This window comes from Tamandua tetradactyla, chromosome 15, assembly GCF_023851605.1.
Source record: "Tamandua tetradactyla isolate mTamTet1 chromosome 15, mTamTet1.pri, whole genome shotgun sequence".
Taxonomy (NCBI): domain Eukaryota; kingdom Metazoa; phylum Chordata; class Mammalia; order Pilosa; family Myrmecophagidae; genus Tamandua; species Tamandua tetradactyla.
This window is the reverse complement of record NC_135341.1, coordinates 33,109,614-33,121,092: the sequence shown is the minus strand read 5'-3', so window position 1 is coordinate 33,121,092 and position 11,479 is coordinate 33,109,614. Positions and strand designations below refer to the sequence as shown.

Below are 11,479 nucleotides of genomic sequence, written 5' to 3'. Positions count from 1 at the left end.
TGTGAAAAAAAAAAAAAAAAAGAATGCCTCCAGGAGCAGATCTGACAAGATCCATAAATTTTCAAGTTAAATAAACCAGTGATACTTCAAAACTAGGTCTTTTCACTTTTAGAGTTCTTTTCATATATACATATTGGACATTCTCTTCTAAATTAATCCTTATTTTTGATGGCAGCAGGCCCTCCACACTGATGGGGTCTCAGCACCAGCAATGGATGATCTCCTTTGCCAGGTCCACAAGGAGACTGGCCAGTTTCCTCACAGAGTGCTGCTGATTTGTGCTGCCAAACCCAGTGGCCATTTGCCCCTCAGACTCCGTGAGCTCTTGCACCTTCTCCCTCTCAGCTAGAGTGCAGTCCCCAACGTGCAGGTTTCCTGGGCCAGGCCTGCACCAGAGCCCAGGGCCACTCAGAGGCAGCGTCTGGCTAGACTGCTTGGCAAGCAAATGCACCAATACTCCCACATGCTGAGAGTTACAGTAGCAGCAGGAGGTCAGGCCTTTTCATACATCAAAAAATCCATGCTGGAGAAAATCTCTATAAATATAATCCAGGTAGGAAGTCATCCCATAGCAGCACATCCCTTCCTGAATGTCAGATAATTCATTCTAGAAAGATGTCCTATTTAGTTAATGAATGTGGCAAAATCTTTAGGTCTAGTTCATCCCTTCTTTATCATCAGAGAATTCACACTGGAGAGAAAATTTTTAAATAGAGTGAATGTGGGAGAGCCTTCAGTCAGAATGAATCTCTTATTCAACATGAAAGAATGTACACTGGAGAAAAGCCTTATAGATGTAATGAATGTGGAAAAGGCTTCACTTCTATTTCACAACATAATAGACACAGAATAATTCATATTGGTGAGAAGTTTTATAGTTGTAATGAATGTGGTAAAGCCTTAAGTTCCCACTCAACACTTACTCATGGGAGAATTCATACTAGAGAGAAACCATGTAAATGTAAGCATGTGGAAAAGCCTTCAGACAAAGTTCAGCTCTCATTCAACATCAGAGAATGCAAACTGGAGAAAGACTCCATAAATGTAACGAGCATGGGAAAACATTCAGGTGTAACTCACCCCTTAGTAATCATCAGAGAATTCATATCAGAGAGAAACCATACTGGTGGGAGGAATGTGGGATGTCTTTTAGCCAAAGTTCAGCACTTATTCAACATCACAGAATTTATACTGGAGAATGAATGCAATAAGTGTGGGAAACTTTTCAACCACAAGTCATCCTATACTAATCACTATAAAATACATATTGAAGAAAACCCCTAGAAAGTAGATTTCCATGTGCAAAAGCTTAAATCAAAGCTCATCAGAGTATACGTAGTTGTGATGATGTAATAAATGTAATGGATATGAAAAAACTTTTTTATAGGAATTAGTTCTTATCAGATATTAAATTCCAAGAATAAACCTTGGCTATGAAATAGATAATATGAGGAAAGCATTCATGTCTGTCAGACACTTTAAAAATAATCTGAGATGAAGAATACATAACAGGAAACATTGACTTTGGGTGTTTGTAAAATAAAACTCCCTCCCTTTCTACAGCACTATATACTAGATGTCATATGTGATCATCATAAACATCTGGGTGAGTGGGGAGGTTTATATTGGTTTTCTCACTAGAAAAACAGCAAACCATATAGATTGGTAATATATATTTTATAACATTTTAATAGCATACAAAAAGACTGTTTAAAGAAACTACATTTTTAGAGAAAAGGGCCAAATAAAAGATAAAAATGAACTGTTAAAAAAAAAAGGTGAAGAGGTAGCCAACCTATTGGCAGAAAATATTTGGAAACCATATGTGCCAGTTCAAAAGTGTTGTGTACTCCAGAAAAGCCAAGTTCTTTAATCCTCATTCAATATTGTTGGGAGGGAGCTTTTTGACTGTTTCCATGGAGATATGACCCACCCAATTGTGGGTGGTAAGAGATGTTTCTCCACTGATTCAAGGTGGGGTTGCTTACTGGAGCCCTTTAAGAGGGAACCATTTTGGAAAAAGCTTTAGAACCCACTAAGTCAGAGACCTTTGGAGATAAAGAAGGAAAATGCCCCCAGGGGAGCGTCACAAAACAAGAAGCCTGGAGAGAAAGCTAACAGACATTGCCATGTTCACCATGTGCCTTTCCAGTTGAGAGAGAAACCCTGAATGTCATCGGCCTTCTTGAACAAAGGTATCTCTCCCTGGATGCCTTAATTTGGACATTTTCATGGCCTTAGAACACATAAACTTACAACTTAATAAATTCCCCCTTTTAAAAGCCATTCTGTTTTTGGTACACTGCATTCTGGCAGCTTTCAAACTAGAACACCACATACCTGATAAGTGTTTGATATCAAGTATATATAAAGAAATCATACAACTCAACAACAAGAAAAAAAACTATTTATAAAATAAGCAAAAGATACGTGGTAGCTCAGTGGCAGAATCCTTCCCTGCCATGCCGGGGACCCGGGTTCAATTCTCGGTGCCTGCCCATGCAAAAATATAAAAAATAAAAAAGATATGAATAAACATTATTCTGAAGAGCAAATAAAATGGCTAAAAAGCACACAAAAAGCTGTTCATGTTCATTAGCTATAAGGGAAATGCTAATCAAAACCACAAGGTGATATCATTTCACATCTAAAAGAATAGCTGCCATTAGGATTTTATTTTAAACAACTAAACTAAGGTAAATGTTAAAAAAAAAAAAAGAATAGCTGCCATTAAACAAACAGGAAACTACAAATTTTGGAGAGGATGTGAAGAAACTGGAACACTTACTCACTGCTGGTGGGAATGTACAGCTGCTATGGAAGACACACTGGTGATTCCTCAAAAAATTAACTATCGAGTTGCCCTATGGCCTGCAACACCACTACTCGATGTATACCCAGAAGAGGTTAAAGCAGTGATACAAATAGACATTTGCATACTGATATCCACAGTGGCATTATTGACAATTGTCAAAAGATGGAAGCAATCCAAGTGTTCTTTAACAGATAAGAGGATAAACAAAATGTGGTATATACATGATGGAATATTATGCAGCAGAAAGAAGAAATGAAATCCTGAAGCATATGACAACATGGACGAACCTTGAGGATGTAATGCTGAGCAAAATAAGCAAGACAGAAGGATAGATACTGTATAATTTCACTAACATGAACCTCCTAGAAAATGTAAACTTAGAGTCTTGAAATGCAGAATATAGGGGCTCTAGAGATAGACAGAAGCTAGAGAAGGGGGAACAATTACTTAATATGAACATACTAGGTAACAAGATTGAAGTATGGAAATGGATAGAGTTGATGGTGGTTCATTAGTAGGTTTATAAGTAATAGTGCCATATTGAAGGTGAATATGTTTTAAAGGGATTGTTCAGAGCCATGTACCTCACCGATCAGTCCTACAAATATAAATAAGTTCTTGCATGAACTACTTCAAAGGCATGACCCTGTACAAAGAGTCAATGATAGAACAGTACAGGGAAAAAATACTACTGCTTGTCATGGTCTATATTTAATAGGAAGACATCACCAATACCAGAGCAATACTAGGGGTAAAGAACTGGGGTGAGAGGGACAAGGTTAAGAGGAGTTTACGGATTTTTTCTCTGGTGAGGATGTGTTTATCTGTTATTTTTTTCTTTGGAACAATGAAAATTGTCTAAAATTGAGCATTGATGATTGTTCAACTAAGTGAGGATACTGTGAGATATGGATTGTTGAATTTGGACATTATACACGATATACAATGGATAGAGGTGGCTGAAGATTACGTTGACTGAGAAGCAGAATGGCGAACTGTGGTGTATACATATTGTTCTAGTTTGCTAGCTGCCAGAATGAAATATACCAAAATTAGAATGGCTTTTAAAAAGTGGAATTTAATAAGTTGCTAGTTTACAGTTCTAAGGCTGAGCAAATATTCAATTAAAACAAGTCTATAGAAATGTCCAATCAAAGGTATCCAGGGAAAGATGCCTTGGTTCAAGATGGCCGATGAAGTTCAGGGTTTCTCTCTCAAGTGAAAGGGCACATGGCAAACAGTCAGTTTCTCTCTCATCTGGAAAGGCACATGGTGAACATGGTGTCATCTGCTAGCTTCTTCTCCTGACTTCCTGTTTCATGAAGTTCCCCAGGAGGCACTTTCCTTCTTCATCTGCAAAGGTTGCTGGCTAGTGGGTTCTCTGCTTCTCGTGGCTATGTCATTCTTCTCTGGCTGTCTCTGAATCTCTTTCATTATTCAAAATGTTTCCTCTTTTATAGGACTCCAGAAACTTATCAAGACCCACCCAAATGGGTGGAGACATGTTGTCACCTAATCCAGCTTAACAACCACTCTTGATTAAATCACATCTCCAGGGAGATAATCTGATTACAGTTTCAAACATACAGTATTGAATAGGGATCATTCTGCCTTTATGAAATGGGATTTAGATTAAAACATGGCTTTTCTAGGGGACATAATCCTTTCAAACCAGCACATATATGATGGAATATTGTGCAGCTACAGAAAGGAATAAAGTTATGAGCCATGCAATGAACCTTGAAGACATTATGCTGTGCAAAATAAGCCAGAAATAAAAGGACAAATATTTATGGTCTCTTTTAGTGATAATTATTAGAAAATTGGGGCCTAGGTTGTAAGCAGTTAGTTGCATTTATCCCTGAATTTTAAGTGTTATTTCTCAATTCTGAGATTCTTTGCTATGAAGACATTATCAAGAAAGCAAAAAGAAAGCCCACAGAAAGGGAGAAAATAGTTGCAAATCATATATTTGATAAGGATTTAATACCTAAAATATATAAAAAACTGCAATGCAATAATTAAGAGACAAACAACCTAATTTAAAAATAGGCAAAGGAGTTGAACATTTTTCCAAAGAGGATATGCCAGTGGCCACTAAGCATATGAAAAGATGCTCAACTTCAATAGCCATTAGGAAAAGGGAATCGAAAACACGAGCTATCACTTAACATCTGCTAGGAAAGCTATCATCAAAATGATGTACAATAAGAGGTACTGACAAAGATATGAACAAATTGGAGCCCTCATACATTGCAGATGGGAACATAAATGAGTTCAGATGCTTTGGAAAACAGCCCAGTAGCTCCTCAAATGATTAAATACAGAGTTTCCAAATGAGCCTACCATTCCACTTTTAAATACATACCCAGAAAAATGAAACCATATATCCAGAAAAAAACTTACATTGCATGAGTCTTCATAGCATGAATATATTGTATGGTATGCAAATTATATTTCAGTAAAGCTATTAGCAAAAAGTTTCTAGAGCATAAACAACTTGACACAGCTAATGAGACACTCACCTCTCTTTCTAATTCATCCTCCTCTTCCAAAAGATTGTACACCTGCTCTAAAAGATGAACCCCCAGGCCGTGGATAACATCAGCTCTCAATAATTCAACTATTCTCCTGATCTTTTCAGAACCTGGCACGATAGCTAAAAAGCAATAAGAAAGACACGGAAAGACACGGAAAAATAAATGATTGCTCACCACTGAAAAAGAAGAATTTAATGTTATTTTTAAAAATCTTGTTATGCTAAGGTTCTTTTCACTCTGATAAGAGTTTGGCTTAATGACTTCAATTATATATTAATCACTAAAATTTTATATATGATCTTAAACTTAATGTCTCAGTACTGTCTTCTAAATCTAAAAACCTCAATTGCCCAACTTGAATAAAATCATGAGAAAAATTCCATATATTTATTTATATACATCACACTTTTTAAAAATATTTTTATTGTAAACCTTAACAAACAAACATACAAATATTCTTGACATACAAATGTTCTATACATGGTATACAATCAATGGCTCACAATATCATCACATAATTGTGTAATCATCACCATGATCATTTTTTTGAACAGTGGCAATGCTCCAGCAAAAGAAATAAAAAAGATAAAAGAAAAACTCATACATACCATATCCCTTACCCCTCCCTCTCACTGACCAGTAGTATTTCAATCTACTCAATTTATTTTAACCTTTGTTCCCCCATAATTTATTTTTTATCCGTATTTTTTACTCATCTGTCCACACCCTAAATAAAAGATCAGACACATGTTTTCACAATCACACAGTCATACTGTAAAAGTTATATCATTATACAATCATTTTCAAGAAACATGACTACATGGAAACATGACTACTGGAACACTACATGAAAGCTCTACAGTTTCAGGCACTTCCCTCTAGCTACTCTGTAATGCACCATAAACTAACAAGGGGATAGCTATATAATGCATAAGAATAAGCTCCAAAGTAACCTCTTGACTCTGAAATCTCTCAGCCCCTGACACTTTGTCTCATTTCTCTCTTCCCCCTTTCCGTTGAGAAGGTTTTCTCAATCCCTTCATACTGAGTCCCAGTTCATCCCAGGATATCTGTCCCAGGTTGCCAGGGAAGTTTACACCTCTGGGAGTCATGTCCCATGTACAGGGGGCAGGGCAGTGAGTTCACTTGCCATGTCGGCTTAGAGAGAGAGAGGCCACATCTGAGCAACAAAAGAGGTTCTCTGAGGGTGACTGTTAGGCCTAATTTTAAGTAGGCTTAGCCTATCCTTTACAGGGATAAGTTTCATAGATGTGAAACCCATGATGGAGGGCTCAACCTATTGATTTGGTTGTCCCCACGGCTTGTGAGAATATCAGGAATTCTACAAATGGGGAAGTTGAATTTTTTCTCTTCCTCTTCATTCCCCCAAGGGGATTTTGCAAATACTTCTTTACTCACTGTGCAAATCACTCTGGGATTTATCAGGGTATCAAACTAACCTCGACAAACCAACAAAATCTAATGCCCTATTCAAGGTTGCATGTACTTATGGTATTCGATTAAACTGACCATACAAGTTAGATTAAGAAATACACTAGTCAAAATATAAATTTTGCACCAAATAAACATTTCTCCTTTGAGTCTCACACAGAAGTTGAAGTTTTAAAATATGAATGACCATCTATTCTCAACACCCTGCAATATTGATACTCTTTTGTTCTTCTTCATGCAAAATGCATTTATTTTCAAAATCGATTTTCAGGAGCATAATTTAGTTCATCTTCTAGGGTAGCTAATAAATAGCTAGGAACTGTGTGGAATAACTGTTTGGGTACCTCAGTGACTGGACACACATCTTCCACCAGACTGGAACAGTGGAACGGCCAAGATCCCACATAGAAATATAAGTCTCTTATGAAGTAGACGCTGGCACCCCTCTCTGACATGCATGGAAAGGCTGGTTCCCTGAGGGAATGAGAAGCCCCACTCTAGTAGTCGTGACTAGTTAGCCATTTCACGGGGTGTTACGAATAGCCATCCTGCTGGGCACAAGAATAGCTGCCCCTACGGGCACCAAGAATAGCTACACCCTGGGTGCCAAGAATAAGCCACCCCCCTACCCCAGTCTCCAAAGATAGTGGCCCTGCCCTGCACCATCTTGCTTAGTTGCCACCAGTTATGGAGGGGAAGAGGTGGCTCAAGAACGTCATCTGTTATTAAGCCTCAAATAAAATTACGTCCCCTCCATGAGATCTGGACCTCAGTTTGGCAAGTAATTAGTGGCAAACCAAGTGCAAAAGGGGACCTTCAAAGCAAACCAAGCAATACAAAACTTTAGGTAAGTCAAGGAAATCTACTTGCAAAATAAGCTCATCAAGATAACCAAATGCCCCGAACACAATGGAAAATCACAAAGCACATGAAGATCCAGGTAGATGTGGTCCAGCCAAATGACTAAATCAAAACACTGAAGGGTACATGGAATTTGTAACAACTAATGAGGGACATTCATAACAACATAAAGGATATCAAGAAGACACTGGAAAAGCATAAAGAAGAATTTGAAAGAATAAATAGAAAAACAGCAGATCCCAAAGAAATAAACATACTGTAGACCAAATAAAAAACATATCAGAGGCACACAACAGCAGATTTAAAGAGGCAGAAGAAAGGATAAACAAGCTAGAAAAAAAAGACAATTGAACAGGATTTCAGGGAAAAGATGAACAACATGAAAAACACAAACATAAGAATCTTCAGTGTCCCAGAAAGAGAAGAAAAGAGTAAAGAACTAGGAAGGTTAATTGAAGAGATAAAGGGCGTAAATTTCCCAAACCTTATTAACAGACATAATATGCAAATAAAAGAGTCCCAATGAACCCAAAATAGACTAAATCCAAACAGACATACTCCAAGACACATTCTAATCAGACTGTCAAATGTTGAAGAGACACAGAAAGTTCTGAAAGCACACAAACTACATACATTAACTTGAGAAGAAAAGATCTCAACAAACCAATTACAAGTGATTCAATCGGTCATCAAAAATCTTCCTACAAAGAAAAGCCCAGGACTAGATGGCTTCATAAGGGAATTTTATCAAGCATTCCAAAAAGAACTAATACCAACCCTGCTCAAACTATTCAAAAAAAAACTGAAGTAAAAGGACTGCTACCTAACTCATTTTGTGAAGCTAACATCACTCTAATACCAAAGCCAGAAAAAAGATGCTACTAGAAAAGAAAACTACAGACCATTCTCCCTAATGAACACAGATGCAAAGATTCTCAGCAAAATACTAGCAAATTGACTCCAGCCATACATTAAAAGAATTCATTACTATGACCAAGTGGGGTTTATAACAGGAATCCAAACGTGGTTCCACACAAGAAAATCAATCATGTAGTACAGCACATTAACAAATCGAAAGGGAAAAATCACATAATCATCTCAATTGATGCTGAAAAAAACATTCGACAAAGTTCAGCATCTTTTTCTGATAAAAATATTTCAAAAGGTAGAGATTGAAGGAAACATCCACAAAATCATAAAGGAATAAGAAAAACCCATGGCCAACATCATACTCAATGGTGAGAGCCTGAAAGCATTCCCCTAGGATTTAGAATGAACCAAGGACATCCACTATTATTTAACATTGTACTAGAATTTTAGCTAGAACAATTAGGCAGGAGAAAGGAATAAAAGGCATCCAAATAGGAAAGAAAAGTAAAACTTTCATATTTGCAGATGATCCTATACTTGGAAAGCCCTGAGAAATCTACAACAAAGCTACTCGAGCTAATAAGAAAATTCAGCCAAGTGGTGGTACAAAATGTATAGATATTTCTATATACAAGTAATGACTTAACTGAGAAGATAATTAAGGAAAGAATTCCATTCAAAATAGCAACTAAAATATCAAATATCTAGAAATGAGCTTAACCAGAGATGTTAGGGACCTGTACAGAGAAAACTACAAAATATTGCTAAAAGAAATGAAAGAAGATTTAAATAGATGGAAAGATGTTCCATGTTCATGGATAGAAAGGATAAAGGTCATCAGGGTGTCAAGTTTACTCAAACTGATCTACAGATTCGATGCAATACCAATAAAAATGTCAACAATCTACTTCAAAGACCTGGAAAAGTTTGCTATCAAATTTATTTGGTAGGGAAAGAGACCTCAAGTAGCTAAAGATATCCTAAAAAAGAAAAGCGAAGTGGAAAAACTAATACATCTTGACTTTAAAACTTATTATAGGGGTACACAGGTGGTTTAGTGGTAGAATGCTCACCTTACAAGAGGGAGACACAGGTTCAATTCCAGGACTATACACCCTCCTCCCAAAAGAAAAAACAAACTTATTATACAGTCGCAGTAGTCAAAACAGCATGGTATTTAGCAAAAAGACAGAAGTATTGATAGAAGTACTGATCAATGGAACCAAATCGAGAGTTCAGAAATACACCACCATGTCTATGGTCAAGTGATCTTTGACAAGGCCCCAAAATCCACTGAACTGGGACGGAACAGTCTTTTCAATAAATGGGCATGGAAGAGTTGGGTATCAACAGACAAAAGAATGAAAGAGGACCCCTACCTTATACCCTATACAAAAATTAATTCAAAATGGATCAAAGACCGAAATAGAAGAGCCAGTACCATAAAACTTCTAGAAGAGAATACAGGGAAATATCTTCAAACCTAGCAATAGGAGGTAGCTTCTTAAACTTTATATCCAAAGCACAAGCAAAGAAAGAAAAAAATAGACAAATGAGATCCCCTCAAAATCAAAAGCTTCTGTGCCTCAAAGCATTTTGTCAAAAAGGTAAAGAGGCCTTCGACTCAATGGGAGAAAATATTTTGAAACCAGATATTGGATAAAGGTTTGATATCCTGTGCACATAAATAAATCATACAACACAACAACAAAAGAACACATAACCCAATCATAAAATGGGCAAAGGATATTGTATTAGTTAGGCTTCTCTAGAGAAACAGAATCAACAGGGAACACTCGCAAATATAAAATTTATAAAAGTGTCTCACATGACCGCAGGAATACAGAGTCCAAAATTCACAGGGCAGGTTGTGAAGCCGACGATTCCGATGGAGGGTCTGGATGAACTCCACAGGAGAGGCTCGCCACCTGAAGCAGGAGGAGAGCCTGTTTCTTCTGAATCCTCCATAAAAGGCTTCCAGTGATTAGACTGAGCATCACTCATTGCAGAAGACACTCCCCTTGGCTGATTACAAATGGAATCAGCTGTGGCTGCAGCTGACTGATCATGATCTAATTCTATGAAATCTCCTCATTGCAACAGACAGGCCAGCACTTGCCCAACCAGACAAATAGGTACCACCACTTGGCCAAGTTGACACATGAACCTGACCATGCAGATATGAATACACTCTTCTCCAAAGATCAAATTCAAATGGCTAAAAGGCACAAGAAAAGATGCTCAACTTTACTGGCTATTAGGGAAATGTAAATCAAAACCCCAATGAGATATCATCGATACCCACCAGAATGGCCATTATCAAAAACACAGAAAATGACAAGTGTGGAGAGGATATGAAGAAAGAGGTACACTCATCCACTGTTGGTGAGACTGTAAAATAGTGCAACCACTCTGGGAGGCAGTTTGGCAGTTCATCAGGAAGCAAAGTATAGAATTGCCATATGATCCAGCAATCCCATTACTAGATATATATTCAGAGGACCTGAGGACAAGGATACAAATGGATATTTGCACATCCATGTTTACAGCAGCATTATTTACAATTGCCAAGAGATGTAAACAGTCCAAATCTCCATTAACAGATGAATGGGTAAACAAGCTGTGGTATATGCATACGATAGAATATTACACAGGGGTAAGACAGAATAAAGTCATGAAGCATGTAACAATGTGGATGAATGTGAGGACATTATACTGAGTGAAATTAGAAACAAAAGGACAAATACTGTATAGGTCTAACGAATGTGAACTAACATTAATGAGTGAACTTGGAGAATTGAAGTTAAGAACACAAGTTATCAGGAGATAGAAATAGAAACACTGGGCAATTGGTGCTGAAGGAATACAGACTGTGCAACATAACTGACTGTAAAAATTCAGAAATGGGCGGAGTCAAGATGGCAGCTTAGCAATGTGTGTG

The 11,479-nt window shown here is 37.3% G+C and overlaps 1 protein-coding gene across 4 annotated transcripts in view; it reads right to left on the bottom strand.

The window, feature by feature from the left end:
- Positions 1–11,479, bottom strand: part of NEK4 (NIMA related kinase 4) — an 87,526-nt gene that overhangs the window by 23,723 nt on the left and 52,324 nt on the right. For 2 of the 4 annotated variants that reach the window (XM_077129015.1, XM_077129013.1), the window contains exon 14: positions 5,341–5,474. The exons of 1 other annotated variant lie outside the window; for it this stretch is intronic. In XM_077129015.1, the coding sequence (XP_076985130.1) occupies positions 5,341–5,474 (134 nt within the window). Of the gene's footprint in view, positions 1–2,225; positions 2,494–5,340; positions 5,475–11,479 lie in introns of those variants that run through there. One more of the 4 variants, XM_077129014.1, reaches the window with a different exon arrangement.